Source organism: Macadamia integrifolia, chromosome 6, assembly GCF_013358625.1.
Source record: "Macadamia integrifolia cultivar HAES 741 chromosome 6, SCU_Mint_v3, whole genome shotgun sequence".
Taxonomy (NCBI): domain Eukaryota; kingdom Viridiplantae; phylum Streptophyta; class Magnoliopsida; order Proteales; family Proteaceae; genus Macadamia; species Macadamia integrifolia.
Window position 1 is genome coordinate 35,761,586 of NC_056562.1, and position 16,978 is coordinate 35,778,563.

Here is a 16,978-nt window from a genome sequence, read left to right on the forward strand (position 1 = left end):
GGCATTAAAAGGCTTCTTTGCTCCTTCCTTTGGAAAGGATCGGACATCTCTAATTTTCTCCATCTTCTTAGTTGGGACAGGGTCTGCCTTCCCAAATCTGAGGGTGGCCTAGGAATTAGGAAAATCGAAGAGGTTAACTCTGTGGATATCCTCAAGCTTATTTGGAAAATTGTGTGTAAGTAGCGGAGTATCTGGGTCGATTGGCTTCAGTCCTCTTTGCTCTCCAGTCACTCTCTTTGGATTGCCCCCTCCCTTCGGATGCCTTATGGATTTGGAGGAAAATCCTCAATCTTAGCCCTCTAGCCCTTACTGCCATCTCCTTCTTTATTGATACTGGCCAACCAACCTCTCTGTGGCTTTGACCCCTGGCACCCTTCTGGCATTCTTTCCTCCTTGGTCACTCCTAGGATGATCTAGTCCTGAGGGTTTCCCATGATGGCCCTTCTTTCCTCTATTCTTCCCCCCTTGGGTTGGTCTCCCCCCTCAACCTCCCCCCTCTTGTGGACCTTTGGTTTACCCTTCCTCCCCTCCCCCCTAAGCATCGAGGAAGGAAAGACAAATGTATCTGGCTACCCTCTTCTAATGGGATCTTTTCTTCTGCCTCTGGCTCGTCCTTCATCAGATCCTCCGGGCCTCTTGTCTCTTGGAAAAATCTTGTCTGGTTCAAAGGCCACATTCCTCGCCATAGTTTCACGGTCTGGAGACGTCTCTCTAATTGTCTTCCTACCTAGCCTTTTCTCATCTACCGCCATATCCCTGTTAACCCCTCCTATTGTCTCTGCCCTCATGATCTGGAGGACTCTTCTTACCTTTTCTTCTCTTGCCCCTTCTCTTCCTTGGTTTGGAAGAAAGTCCTTTCTAAGTGCTGGCCCTCTCGTAGGACCATTCTCCCCCTTGATAGAGAATTGATTTGGATCGACATGACCTTTGGGGGCTCCACCATTTGTCATACCATAGGTAAGCTTGCCTTCTTTGCTACTATTAATCACCTTTGGATGGAGCACAATATTCGAAGATGGTCATCCAATTCCCGCTCCCCCGGACAAGATTTGGATTGCCATCTTCTTTGATGTTACCTCCAAAATCCGCTCCCTCCAGCCTAGGCCTATCCCCAATTCCATCAGAAACAGCCATAGTATCCCTTTGTTCTTGGTTTGGCAGAAAGATGTTCTCTTTGCTGTTTTGATGTAATTTTCTTATTCTCGTGGTTGGCTTTTCCTTGTTGGCTAAAGCCTCCTCCCCCCCTCTCCCCTTGTATATTCTTTCTCCCCTTTTAGGTATTAATTATTTAAATTATCCCAAAAAAAGGTTAAAAAGTTTAAAATATTAGTTCATTAGTGGACCTAGTGGTTGTCATTACTTAATATCTGTTTTTTCATTAGAAAAATATGAATACGCAAATAATGCACGTTTCAAACGTATGGGGTAGACAAATCCCCTTTTTGCCATCGCTTTGAGTGGAGTTTGGCAATTCGCATATTAAATGGTAAAATTCTAGTATGACCGTATTATACGTGCTTAATACGTGTTTTAACTAACAGAGGTCACAACCACGTGGTTAGGACTACCCAATTCATTCAATATATAGACTGACTATTACACAGCCATAACACAAATCGGATTCTAGAAAGCATAACCAGAAAGAAAACTAACTCTTAGCTAACAATTACCCTAAACCTAATAGGAAACTAACAATATGCTTGAATCAAATACCATCCCATGGTATGGAGGTTTATGGGTGTGGTATGGAGGTCTATGGACACCCATAAACCTCCAACTGACACATGCTCTCATACACTCTAACCCTACCCCTCAAGCTACAGTATATGTATAGCAAAAGAAAGCTTCAGCTTAGACCGACAAGAACTTCAATGAGCACAGAGAGAACTTAAATCAATCATCACAAAGTCATCAACAACGAACAACACCACCAAAAGCCCTTCCCAAAAAAGAACACCAAAAGCAACGAAAGCCCTTCCTAAAGAAGGCATAGTTCAAGATCTCGACGAGATCTAATATCCCATTTTTTCAAAAAGGCGAGACGAGATGAATGGCTAGATACAAATTGTACAAGAACTCGACCGAGATCTCGAGATCTCGCCAAATCTCGCCAATATCTTGCCAAATCTCGCCTCTCTATTTTTTTGAAGAAAAAACACCAATGAGCAAGGATTTTGGTGCTTTTGCTTGACATCTCCAGTCCTACACTCATTGAAGCTTAAAGAGTAGAGAATATTACCTCCTCATCCACATTTCGAGTTACTTTTCTTATATATGATGTCTTTTAAATTCTTATGATTATGTTGTGTCATGTGTTGGTTGTGAAATGTGGATTGTGGAATAAAGCATACTAGCCTAAGGTATAAAGAGTTGGAGACTACTTACATAGGGTACGAGGTCAAAAGTACAATTTTAGGTTTGATTTTAAAAAATTGATGTTTCCATTGTGTTTAGAAGGCCTAAAATAGGGTAGTTCCAACTTTCAGTGGGCTACAATGACCATATAGCCACCGAGACCAACCACTGAGTCGACGGGGAAAAAATAAATGATCTCGGCGAGATCTCTCTTTTTTGGATTAGTGAGATGGGGGGCGAGAGCGAGATCTTAAACCTTGAAAGAAGGCATTCCAACAGCAAAGAAAGCCCTTCCCAAATAAGGCATTCTAATAGTAAAAAAAGCCCTTCCCGAAGAAGGCATTCCCACATAATTTCAAAATAGAAGTGTAGCATCCAACAACTACATAAAAATCCCTTCCCATAGAAGGCACACCAATAAAACTATACCACCTAATAGCTAAATCAAAAGCACTCACCAGACTCAAACAGAGATCTTCCCAAATAAACGTCTCATATAAAATCCCACAAATAAATAGGTAGCATCAGGTTGTTGGGGACCAAACAACATCAGGTTGTTGAACAAACCAAACAACTTCAAGTCGTCAAAAGATAATATAGTTGCTAAGGACAGACATTAGTTGATACTTCTTCAAATGAAATAATCTTGATCAGACATAATTTTTATCTCAAACCGAGCAGACAATAACTTTAATCTTCCCATCAAGTGTAGCAGTACACATGGACAAATAATTTCCAACAGCCACCATCACAAAGGATGATCATCACAAAGAATCCCATAACCAAGAGAACCATAATAAAATAATTTCCAATCTCTCTCTGATAGTAGAAAATTTGAACAAATAACTCCAATTACCATGCATACAAGTACCAACTTTCCAAAAAAGTGAAAATTCCAAATTGAGATGACCTTGGGCCCACCGAAGCCTGAGGACAAGAATGAAGTAATGATGGAAGAAGATGCCAAAAGAGCGAGGACGAAATCTAGAACATTCCAAAAGAAAAATCGTTACGATCCAATAAATAGTTCTTAAAATGATAGAGTTCATGTTACCGCCTCGTTTCTTCAACATGAAACTCCCACGGTTGAAGACTTTATTCCTAACATCCACGATGCCAAAGCTTTTTATGGTTTGAAGATGATGCTCACCGCATAAATTTGATTTATCGATTTTGCAATAGTAAAGGTCAAGTTTCTTCAAGCCAAGAAGAATTGATGTAGCTAAATCACCTAAATAAACTTATTTTAGAAATAAGCTTTCGGTTGGGTTATGTATGTGTTAGGCCTTTGATCTAATGTGCTTTCATCCTAATGGGCCAATTTAATGAGCCTATAACATGGGTAGAATCTAGTGTTAGGACTTTTATGTGGGCTTAACTGATACCGAATGATCCATTGGGCCCAAACAATTATAGACCCACTCTGATTAGGAAACTCTTAGCCCAATTCATTGTGGGAATGAATTAGGGTTTTAGGGATTCTATTATAAATAGAAGCTAATGGTCCCTGCAGTCGTCACTTTCCTTCATGGTTTTGGAGGCACAGACTCCCCTCACAGGAGTAGTGCATAGTGTCCAAGGGTGAAAGGCTGCAGAAGATCTTATTGCAAAGGGACTCCACTGTGTAGTTCTTGTTCGTTATGCACAAGGAACTCCCCATCTAATGTTGAAGGAGTTGTTTTACGCACAACAGGTATGTTTGTTGTTCTATTGCTTTATTCATCGTATTCTTGTTTCTCTCTGTGTATTCCTCCATTAGGGTTTCGGATTCAACCCAAGAACTTATTCTAACAAGTGGTATCAGAGCCAACCACATAGAACAAGGATCGATATAGATATTTGTATTTTTGAATCATTACTTTGAATATTTATGATGTTGCGACTGATCGATACCCATTTTAATTCAACTTCGAATGTATTGGGTTTTCTCCAACATCTTATATTATTTAATTAATAAAAAAAAAAAAAAAAATAGACCAGCCTAATGTCGATCTAAATCTTTCCCGCGGGCAATCAAGTTATTTCTGTCCAAGTTAAAGCACTGGCATCGGTATCGTATGTATAAAATCTGAAATCTGCACAACATTGACCGTTTATGGCAATTTTTGGCCTTTTGATCATTTGAGGAAAATCTCTGGTGGTATCTTGTTCACCGGAGGATCAGGCGTCGACAAAACCATGGTTTGGCCGCCATGAGCTGTGAATATTCTCTGAAAACCGTAGAAATCAGAAGGGGATTTGAGCGTTTTTCAATGTCGTGTTCGGTCATTCAATCGCCGCACTAAGATCTACATGCGTTGTTCTTCCCTCACTCATAACAATTTTTCATTTGCCAAGGGGTCTTGTTGCCATCAGTGGCTAGGTTCAGCCATATCTTGCGGCGTTTTGAACTGAATCGTTGAAGACCGAGGTTCTTTGTTTATGTGATTTGGGGAAGGAGAGGGAATATCCTTCTCTAGATTCTTCATACCTTTTATTATAATTCTTTTTTTTAATAAATAAATAGCAAGTAGGAATCTAAAGGATTTGGATTCGTTTTAATTTTTGAGTGGGAAAAGTTTTGGCCCTTTTTTGGGGTTATTTGCTGTCTTATGACAGTTGTATTAAAAAAAAAAAAATCTTTTAGGAACCCCTTGTCTTCGTACCATGGATTTAGTTCTAGGTATCAATATTGGTATCAATCTTTGTCGGTATTGATTCGATTCGGATTGATATCAAAGAGGATTGGTGCGTATCAGTCACTTTTATCTCTTGCTTTACAGAAAAATTAAGTTTTTGTTTTTTACTGTTTTACCCCTAAAATGATACGAGTAATTAATCTAAATCAGTTTCGTTCGATACCTATGATATGTTCGATATGATACTGATACTTGAAACCATGCTTCATACTAAGGTTTAAAAAATGGGACTAGTATTTGATTCGGATATCGGATTTTTGGAATTGGACTAAGTTTGGATTTGTTTTCTATTGGAATTTTGAAATTAAAATTTTAATTTAAAAATGTAAATGGTGTAAAGACCATCATAATGGTAGGACCCCCCACATGTACTCATGCTATGTAATGATCATCTCATACTGATTGTGCATTAAAAAAAAAAAAAAAAATATATATATATATATATATACAGTGTTAAATAGGGTTCTTAATGGTGCATTGAACCTAATTAATTACGGTTTCTGGCAACATATTTCAAATCGTCCGTATGGGTTTGTACGGACAAATTTTTGGGTACGATTTTTTGTGTTTGATTCGTTTTTCGTGCTCTTTAATTTGATATATTATATGACTATGTTTGGTGATCATGGGGACCCAGTTTGTGAAAATTTTGCATGTGTATTTTTTTTACATATTCTATTAAATTAGTGAATTTGATCAAAACCTTGGTGTATCATGGCTTGAATATTAGAAGTAAAATGTAGTTGTGGTATGGTATAAGACCCTAATTTTATTGCAATTGTTTTAATTGACTATGCTTGTATGCTGTGTAATGAACCTAGTCCACAAATTTATGCTACCAAGTATGGTTGCAAGCTATTGTAGTGGAATGGATGGAATCCACCAAAGTGGTAAAATCCAAAGTTACTGCAATGGATTTGTAACTCAAAGGTTTTATCTAATTTTCAAGGATAAAAAAAATTATTGACAGGAAACTAGGTAATGCTCGCCCAAATGTGACATTATCAAAGATAAGCATAAATGCAAGTGTATTATGTAGGCACATTTTAACCTAGAAGTTTTTATTCACCCAAAGGTGATAGTAATTTTCGAAGTTGAAGAGCTCCCGTAGTCATTGCAGTTTTTGAGTGGACCAGTGCATTCCAAACTTAAATGTTAGGAATGTAGTTGCGATTGACACTCTGGTTATGGTTAATGGTTAGCATTGTAATATTGTTTTAATTTTATTGATATTACATGCTTAGGATATGTACATGCCTTGATTGTATGTTGGATTAGTCATTTTCCTTGTAATAAACCATTAAACTATATGTCTATAAAAGTGGCTTGAGGATATAGAGGTCTACATGTGCCTCAAAGACCTCGTTTTCTATACTAGAAAATCCAAACCAAAAGTATAGTATTATGCTTTTAAAGCAAAGAATTTTACCCTAAAAGGTATTGGACAATTGATCAATAGCAATATGGTGGATGAGTGTTACATGGCTATGACTATAGGTTATAGGTTTATTTCATGTGTTATTTTTGCACTTTAATTGGAGTAATTCGGATTGGTTGGATTGGATTAGTATCGATTTTGATCAATCCAATACCAAGTTCTTAGACACTGCTATTGATTTTGAAAACTTGCTTATGAACATTAATTGATTAAAACGTGTGGTTTTCTTTAGTTTTAGGTCAATGTGAACAAGTTTTGGTCTATTTTATATATAAATGAATTTGTGTTTTCCGATAAATGGATTAATTTATGATTGGTTGAACCAAATGGGAGGATAGAATTATGGACCTTAAGCTGTTTTATGTGGCTTGACTAGTGGGAGGATGTTACTAGTAGATCCTTAATGGATGGGACTTAATAAAGAGGAATCTATCATTCTGCTGAGGCCAAACGAAGCCTTGATTACTTGGCATAATATACCATTACTTACTTAGTGGAAGGTCAGTATACTAGGTTACCAGCGGGAGGATAAATTCGATATACAAGTTTACTAGTGGGAGGATAAATTCGGTGTACTATATTGCTTTAAATGCAAAAGGACTATTTTGGAACCCATTTTTTTTGTTTAAGAACTATTTTAAGTTTTTTTTCTTATTTGGTTTGTTATTACAATGATATTGAAAAATTATTTATGACTGAAATATATAGTAAATTCATATTCATGTCATTTTGTGTTTGTATGTTTGCTTGAAACATCCTATGATGGATAAATATGTTAGAATTAAACTAGGTGTAATCTTCCGCACATGTTATGTTGCACAGTACATTTCTAGGAAGCTATGAAAGGATTGAGTGGAATCCACCAAAGTGGCACATCCTATTCTTTCATAGTTTTTCCAAATGCAGCAAAGTTGGTGACATTTGCCCAAAGGTGACGTCACCCAAGTTAAAGAAATATATGTATGGAAAGGACTATAACCTAAAGGTTCTTAAGCCCATAAGTGACAAAAGTAATTGTATTTTCATAGTAAATTTGGATTTATAAGAGGACCAATGCATTTTTAACCCAAAGGATAAGAATGTAGTTACAGTTGTAACTCTTGTGTAGTTTATCTGCTAGATATACATATTAAATTTTCTAGTCCAATTACTTGGTGTGTATATGTTTCATACCTAAGATTTGTTTAGGGTTATTTGATCTGGTTTCATCTCTCAGGGGACCCATACTAGTTGTTGCTGATCAAAGCACAATTGAAGGGAAATAGGAACAACTTTGCTTCCCTATTAAGTTCTATAATGATTTTAGAATAATTTTGTCCTAAATCCTGTTCTCTGAATTATTTATATACATTTATGCTTCATTTGTCCATGGTTGTGTAAGAAACATATTAAAGCATATACTTTTGTACATATATTTATCCCCAATGTGGAAAACATGACAGGAATGAGTGAAACCCACTAAAGTGGTACATTCAATTCAATTGTGCGTTTCCCAAGGTAAATGTGACATTTTTCAAATGTGATGTCACCCAAGTTTATGGAAAAAGTGTTTAAGAGCCATATTTTTTGACATTGGTGTTACTGAGGTTTTTTATATGCCTGGTTAGTGGGAGTTTCATGATCTCATTTAACCAAAGATATCATGGTGGAGACAGCCAAAGTTTAAAGACGGTAAAAGTCAAAGTTTAAAGACGGTAAAAGTCAAAGTTTAAAGGTGGTGCCTGCTAAGGTTTGTTGGTAGTGCTTAGCCAAAGTAATTGACAGTAAGTCAATGCAATTGGCGGTATTTAGCCAAAGTTTATTGTAATAGGTAGTATTTAGCCAAAGTTATTGGTAAAGGCGGTATTTAGCCAAAGTTTGTGATTTATAGCAGTATTTAGCCTAAATCCAAGGAAGTGGTGGTTTACCACAGGCGGTTTGCCAAAGTTTGTGATTTATGGTGGTATTTAACCTAAATCTATGGTAGTAGTGATTAACAACAGACAGTATGCCAAAGAAAGATATTAATTCAAGAAAATGGCGGTTTGCCTAAATTTTGATTAATATCAAAGTTTACTATGAGGTTTTCAAGGTAAGCTGATCTTTAGATCAGGAAAGGACCTATAAGGAAAGATACATTTCATGTGATCAAAGGTATGATATCAGTTCCTTATATATATGTTTCTAGGCGATTTGGATTGATAGTTTTCTCTTGTTTGTAACATTAGATAGTTATATGCTGTATATTGAGGTGTATTTTCTACTATTGTTCAACAATGGAAATTATTGATTGGATCAAAGTTTGTTTGAGTGGTGTTCAACCTTGGGATTATTTGGCCAGGTGTCAATGGAAAGACATCAATATCAGTGTAGCCCAAGTGGGAGATTGTTAGGACTTTTATGTGGGCTTAACTGATACCGATTGATCCATTAAAGTATCTTGAAGATCAAACTCACATTCTAGACTACATCCTTATTATCAAAGAGTTACCTGAATTTTTCTACGGCTTGAAGAGGGGAATCTGCACCATGCTATAATTACACTCTACAAAATTCGAGGAAATTTTTTTTCTAAGAGAGGGCGAATTGTTGCAGATAAGTTACTTAATGGCGTATTTTATTGCAAATAAGCCTTAGGTTGGATTATGTATGTGTTGGGCCTTTGATCCCATAGATTTTCTTTGTAATGGGCCATTTTCATGGGCCTAAAACATGGGTAGAAAGTAGGAAAACGGGATTTAATTCAGTACTTTAGTTAGAGTCCTGTTTTGAATCTATTTCTTTTGTTATTTCAGTTTTCTAGCCAATTTAGGTTTCCCAGTTAGTTAGGGATTGGGTTAGGCCTTTCTTTTTTAGTGTTTGAGTCAGTTTTGGGCCTTCTATATAAGTTTGCAAGGGGCTACAACATTGAACACGAATTTGATTGAATGAAAAAAAGAAGCTTTGTGCTAAAAAACTGTGAGAGGCAGCGTTGTGAGAGACAGCTTAGGTGAGATGCCCTAGGGAATAGCGAGATACTCGACCCAACCTATTCCTTTACCTTCATTCTTCCCTTCATTCTCAATTTTCTGTTTTATTCATTCTATCGGTCCCTGAATTTGATTTTTACTGAATTTAGTAAAGATCCTGCCTTGGATTGGATCACTTGTGACCCAATCTTACATGAAACCACCTATCAGATTACACAGTTGAATAAGAATTTATTTGTGAAAGTATGTGAGCTTTGAGCTCTTGTCCCCTACCCCACTCTTTTCTCTCTTCTTTTTCTCCAAGTTACTATTCACAGTCCCGGAACAGCCCTTTATCTCTTTTTCTTTTTCCATCGTAGACTGCTGAAATCAACAAATTAGCAAGCCTTTTCAACATCATATCATTTTATCAGGAAAAATAGTTAAGATCCGAGCCTGTGGAGCTGTCAATCTGATTATTGATTCCTAATTTTAGATCTAGGGCCTCTGGCTGCATCATCACTACAAATAATTACGTTTCCACTGCCACCTACCAATTAATTTCTTCGTTGCAAATGAGACGAACAATGTCATCTATAACCATGGTGCCATCACCATGACTGATGCTGCCTAGTATAATCATGCGCCTATACCACTATTTTGGGATTGCAGTAGCATATGTTATTGTTATGATTTCTTTCGAGAGAAAGGAAAATATTTATATTGGCACTGGAGTTTATATGGGTACTTAGTTTACTTTAAATATTTCAGAAAAAGAAATGTGGCCAAATTCTTTTTCTGAAATATTTAAAGAAAACTAAGTGTGTCTAGTTCCCGGATATTGGGGTCTTGTTTATTTCGTGCTACTACTTAGCTTATGTATTTATTATCTTAGATTACTTAGTGTACCACAGACTAGTTTCATTTACCACCTTCAAGAGTTATGGAGAAATTATTTTTTCGTGTCTGTCCATCTCAACACCGCAGCCAAATAGATCCTATGCTTAATACATTTTGTTACTTCAAAACTGGCTGGGCAGCCTTGTGATGCATTATGAGCAACTTACCTTCAAATTCACATAATTCTCATCTAGGGTTCAACTCTGATTGAAGATGCATTTCCAATGATACAGGCCTAGGTAATGAAACTTCCAACAAGAATTCCAATAACAGACATTCCTCCCCCCCCCCCCCCCCCTTCCTTCTTAAAAAGTAAAAAAACCAAATCAAAAAGACACAACAGTTAGTTTAGGATATATTTCCTGTTTCTTCTTCTTAAATTGTGTGTGAGAGTGTTTAATTCTGTTCGGGATACCCCATTAACTTGCATGAAATAGCCAAGGCAATTTCAAAGATTAACTGAAGTCCTTATTGTGTTTAGCTTGCACTGATTGTCTGTGAACGGAGTTGCACATTTGAAATCATTTTCTGGTATCATCTCTTGCACTGATTATCTGTGAATGGAGTCACAAATTTCAAATCATTTTCTTGGTCATCATCTACACTTTTGCACTGATTGCCTTGAATGGAGTCACAAATTTTAAATAATTTTCTTGGTTATCATCTACACTCTTCCACTGATTGTCTTGAGTGGAGCCACATAATTTAAATCATTTTCTTGGTTATCTATGTCAGACATTAAATATAATGCTTATGAATCATCCTTGTCTTATTCCCCTTGTCATGCATATCTGTAGGATGGTGGAAATGGAGGTACAAACTGGAGCTGTTGCCAAGAGAGCACACAGTGTAGATGGGGGTCTAACCACAACCATGCAATCAGAGGCTGCTGACCCCATTGTAGAGCTGTTGATAAAGGAGATGCCGGAACTCTCCTTCATGCTTGAGAAAAACCTTACGATCTCCCAAAAGGATGGTTTTGATTAATCTTTGTGATATTAAACCCATTTGTTTCGTTTTGAGCATTTCTGATATCAGGTTAATTCTCCCTCTTATGTTGTAAAGCCAATATTTTCCAGAACTTATGTTGCCTCATGTTTTAATGGAGACAAAATTTAAATCCTCCCCTAATATGTTGTTAAATACTATTGTCCGCATTTATTGGCCATACAAAAGTCAACATGACGAGGGTAGGATTAAGGTCCATTCCATTTAGGTCATGACTTGGTTTCCATGAGTATCGCTTCTGAGGCCATCAGAGCTTCCTATTATTGGATGCTTCTGACAGCCCCAATTGTCATTTAGTGAAAATATTTATTTATTGGATGTGAGAATGCTACCCTCTGCTGGTGTAGGTATACACCAGCGCTTGGACCAATAGGAGGGTGTGGTAGCATCTTCAGCATGGGGGCAACTTGATCTTTTTGCACCTACTGTGTCTAGGCATAGACACATGCTAGCAGGGGTAGCATTCTCTCTTCAATTTTTTTTTTTTGTTGGGTATTTGTTGGAAATATCGGTAGTACCCATATATGGAGTTTTGAACAAAGTTATCTATTTATATTTATTTTATCAAAAGAAAATAAAATTCATTAAGAAAATAAATAGCTAAGTACATCAATGTCCAGGTTACTTAGATCAAGGTGAGACTGTTAACAACCTTACGTGCTAAGTTACGCATAAGTAGGACTGTAGAACTACATCATTTGTAGGTCTGGGTCAAAAAAATTGGTATAGACAAAAAACTATATCCAAAAGAAGAGGGGACTGCATTGTAAGGTCACAAGGTGGTGTACAACCAATGGAAGAATTTAATCCATTAGAAAGGGTAAATTTGATTATACGAGGGAACTCTTGGGATCTAGCTCCACTCTCTACCCATATTTCTTTACATATTACCCATGATTTGGGTAGGATTATCCCTTCAGCCCAGGGGGGTAAGTGGGAGTGGTCTCTAACAATGAACAGAGCATTCTCTACCCGATCTAGAGCCAACTTTCTACAATCCAAGTCTGATGCTCCGACATTGAGACTCATGCTTGATCAATGGTGGAAATTTTTATGGAAATTAAAAATTCATCCTAAATTCAGCATGTTCCTTTGGCGAATTATTAATAACGGAATACCAATCAAGAAACGTCTGGGTAACTGGCTGAATCTACCCACTACTTGCTCATTTTGCAACCAGCATCCTGAATCACTGGGCCATCTCTTCTTACATTGTAATTTCACATCACATATTTGGATGGCTAGACCCTTGGGTCTCCGTTTACAGAGCCTAACTAACCTCTCTTTTGTGCAGGTGGTAAGGTATTTTTTTTTTTATCCATAACCAACTCTCTCCCTCTCTGTGATCTTGGTTATTTAACATTTTTGCAATTATTATATATTTCATTTGGAAACATAGAAATGATGTTGTTTTGTCTCACAAGCAACCAAATCTTCTTATCATATTGAAAAACATTCAAAACTAGATTGATGCACTTGATCACTATAATGGTTTACTGAACAAATCTGATCTCTTGCATACAAATGATCCACCAAGCTTGATTCCAAGAACTACTCTTCCTTTTTTTACCTGTATAGTTTTAGTTTGCATTGGAACCTCTAATCTTTTGCAGTCAGAGCCAGGATGGACCTTTGGGATCCTCTCAGACGGTGAGTTTAGGATTCTGGAGTTAGGAAGTACCAAAACTGATGAACACGACGTAGTGGAAGCAGAAGCATTCTACAAGGTCTATTGAAGGTAAGATGGAAAATTGGGATGTAGCGGAAGTATGGTTCTCCAACAAGAAGCTAATCAACCTCATACCTTATCCAACCAAAGGTGCTTGGCCACTACTTTATTTTGCTGCATTTTGTAAAATATATGAACTCTCTCGGTCCATCACTTTTGTGTACAAAGATAGATCTAACACAGCTATTGCAGCTCTTCAGGGGACTAGTTCGACTCATGCTACTGCACAAGCAAATCAGTCTGTAGATAATGTAACCTCTTTTATACAATATAAGTTTTTCTTAAAAAAAAAGGTCACAAGGTGGTGCTACTGTTAGAAAGTATGTGATCTAACTCTTCTAAATTACTCCAAATTTCTCCAATAGTTCAACCATCATCTTATGCCCGTTTTAACCCATAGAGAAGGTCCCATGTGAGAGCTTTAAAAGGTTTTTCCTATCATATAATTAATTATCAATGAGGCACATCTTCCTTTGTCGAAAATACAAGTAGCCCAACCAGATCTATTATTAGTAGCATTGGTTGCACCTGCACGAACAAGAATTGGTGAGGTTAGAACAAGGAAACATGTTGCAACAGGAACATAGGTTGATAGTAGTGATCAACCCATTGCTTGATGGTGTAGATGACAGAGTAGGGGTTAGGTTTTGCCTAGGCAAACCTGATTTTATTTCTCTGTGTCGATAAATAGTAACATGTCATGATAAAGAAAGTAAAAAAAATTATTCAGATTATTATCAGGTATAGTATCAGAACTAAAGAGATACATTATAAGATCCTTAAAAGAGGAGGCGGATAAATTTTCAGCTCTTAAACCCAATGGGTCGGCTCAGATTCTCTTGAAAAATTCACAAGAAAGGAAAGTGTAACACCCTGAAATTAAAAGCAGCTAAGCTCAGTGTCATGATGAGGACATTAGTCCAGGCTATCTAGTTTACCAGAGGAGGCATCGTAGAAGCCCATCTAGCTTGGGCTCTATTTGGTTGGATGGATGAGGATCAGCATTGGACACACCTTGGAGAGTCATGTTGATGAGGACATTAGTCCAGGCTATCTAGTTTACCAGAGGAGGCATCGTAGAAGCCCATCTAGCTTGGGCTCTATTTGGCTGGATGGATGAGGATCAGCATTGGACACACCTTGGAGAGTCATGTAAGGACTCGTTGACTGATTACTTGGACATCTAGTTGTACATGGGCCCCACTTGAGCACTCAACACATGAAGGGATTGCTAGTTTATGATTTCCCTTTTTTTTTTAAGGAAAATAAATTTGTTTTTTTCTTTTAATTACTTGAGTAGGACTCTTTATTTCCTTAAAGGCATTGGACTAGATTAGGACTCTTTATTTATTTGCTAAACTATTCCTTTTGCTTTTATTATATAATTGAATTGTAAGGCCTACAACCAAGTTTAGTGAATGAAAATAGAAAGCAGTTTTTTGTGCGCAATAATTTCTCCCCCCCCCCATTGTGAGTCTCTTCTCTCCCTCATCATGGATGGCTTTTCTTCCACTTCTTCTCTCTCGGCAGTAAGGTAATCTCTCTCCTTCTCTCTTCCTCTACTTCAACACTTCTTCTTGTTATTTTTTCCCCCAATCCCTGAATGTTCCTTGCTGCTACTGCAGCAACATAAACCCTTCTTTTACCTGCTAAATCCTTTTTGTTTGCTGCTACTTATCCCTTTGTTGAATCTCTGCATAAGAATATTACTGGTACTGCTACTGCTAGGTTAGTAACTGCTACTGCTAGAATCTTGATATGCATGTACCCCATTGGCAATTTACTGCTACATGTTCCCACTCTATAGTGCCTAATTGAAATATGTTGGGTTGATGCTGATGCTAAGGATTTTATTGCTTATTGCTACTGTAATTTCCTGGTTTTAAATTTGCAAATAACTCATGTATGTTGTTGTTTTCCTTTACTTCCAGCCCATACCTGAGTTTAACCTACGTTAGTGTTGCTAAACTAGTCAACCTATATAGGGACTATAATTCCTAGGATTCTCCCTACATCAATTCTGGTATCAAAGCATGGTTGTGATGATTAGGTGGTTGCTCGTTTTGTCCCTATGTCTTCCTTAGTCAGGTCCAATCTCCATCATAACCTTTCTATAATCGATTATGAGTTGTGAGAGTGCTACCACAGGTTAAAAGACACCATCTTCCTCCTTAGTTTGGGTGGACCAAATAGCATAGGACACTACTCCCACCAAAAGCACATCCTTGAGAGGGACATCTCTAGTCTCAAGGTTGAAAGAGCCAACTACCTTTCTCAATTGGAGATTCTTAGTAGGCTTTGAAGCATAGCGTGGAAATAGTACCTTGACTGCCCCCCCCCTTTTTTATATCGACCTTAGTAGTAGAGCATATCAAGAAATTTCTGACCCCACCTAAGCAGTAGGTGAGGTTACTTCAATAGAACGAAGAAACCTTAAGAATCTTCCAAGCTAACTAAACTGAGTTGGTTGCTAGTAGAGCTGAACGGGAAGCATAGGCTACTAATCTCCAGACCATTACCACTAGACTTGCTGCCATTAAGACAAACGTCCCAAACTCAGACGAACAACAAGACCACAATGCACTAGGCACTGGACCTAGGATAGGAGTTCTTAACCCCGAGGTGGAGAACTATGACAACCACATCGATGGTTATGGTAGGATAGGGGATAACTTCCTAGGCACCAAACATGGTAGAGGTTGGGGTAGAGGTCGCGAACAACCTGGTCCAAGGCACTGCACCCCCTATGGGGATGATGATGGTTTTGAATAGTATGATAGGGGTTATGATGTTAGGTACATGATCAAGGTAGATTCCCCTTCCTATGATGGTAAAATCGATGCTAGATCCCTCTTAGACTAGATTAAACAGATGGATCGGTACATTGATTTCTATGATATGCTTGAAGAAGTCCGCTTCAGATTCGCTAAATTCAAGCTTATCGGAGTTACCCAGGACTTCTGGACAGACCTAGAACACTAAGAGATCAGTCTAGGACTTGAGCCAATGACAATATGGGTGGAGATGCAAGAGAGGCTCAAAGGGAGTTCTTGCCTATTGCCTATAGGCTACAATTGTTGAATGACATGAACACCTTGAAGCAAGGGAAACTGACTGCGACTGAGTACATAAGCAAGTTCAATGAACTGAAAATTAGAAGCTGTATTTGTGTGGATGTTGAGTAAATACTTTCAAGGTTCCTTACCGGGATCAACTTCGAAATCCAACCACATATGGCACCCCACGTAGTGTGAGATGTTCCACAAGCCTTCTGGATAGCTCTCAAAATAGAATCCTCCATGAGGACTTATCCTTAGAAGAAGAGCTTCCAGGCTGGGGAGTCCCACTTTCGAAAACCCCTCCAAGGTTCATTAGGATTCCCAAAACCACCTGCTGTACCCCAAACATCAATTCGATAACGAGGGAAAGGAAATATTGGGAGAAGCACCCAAGAGGAGTGGTCAACAACAGTGTTCAAGTGTCAAGGGTATGGTCACTTCTCCAGGGAATGCCCCAACAAAAATCTTTATGTGGGGGAGCAAAACCCTAAAGATGATGACCAAGAGGGCTTTCAAGACAATAAATGTGAGGACCATAGGCTAGATGAGACCATATATGATGTGGAGGTCGAGGAGGTTGGTAACCTCAAGCTCAGTATTGTGCGATGCATGGTCTCACAAGCTAAGAACAATGAAGATTTGTGACGAACCAACATCTTTATTACTTATATATGTCATTAGTGCAAGAACTACCACTTGCCATTGATAGCGGAAGTTCCATGAATGTGGTCACCAAAAGCATTGTTGCTCGAATGTGCCTCAAGTCAGAACCCCATCCGAAACCCTATAAGGTTGCCTCGGTAGATTAGTCTACTATTCTCGTTAATTTGAGGTGTCTAGTCCATTTCCACTTTGCTTCTATGAGGACTGAGTGTGATGCTATG

General features: G+C 37.9%; 1 protein-coding gene across 1 annotated transcript in view; it reads left to right on the forward strand.

Annotated features, from left to right (window-relative positions):
* LOC122081857 overlaps positions 1 to 11,429 on the forward strand; it is a 59,557-nt gene extending 48,128 nt beyond the window's left edge. Inside the window, exon 3 of the mRNA XM_042649211.1 lies at positions 11,096 to 11,429. Coding sequence (XP_042505145.1) covers positions 11,096 to 11,285 — 190 coding nt within the window. The 3' untranslated portion in view covers positions 11,286 to 11,429. The remainder of the gene's footprint in view (positions 1 to 11,095) is intronic.
* Positions 11,430 to 16,978: the final 5,549 nt, after the last annotated feature.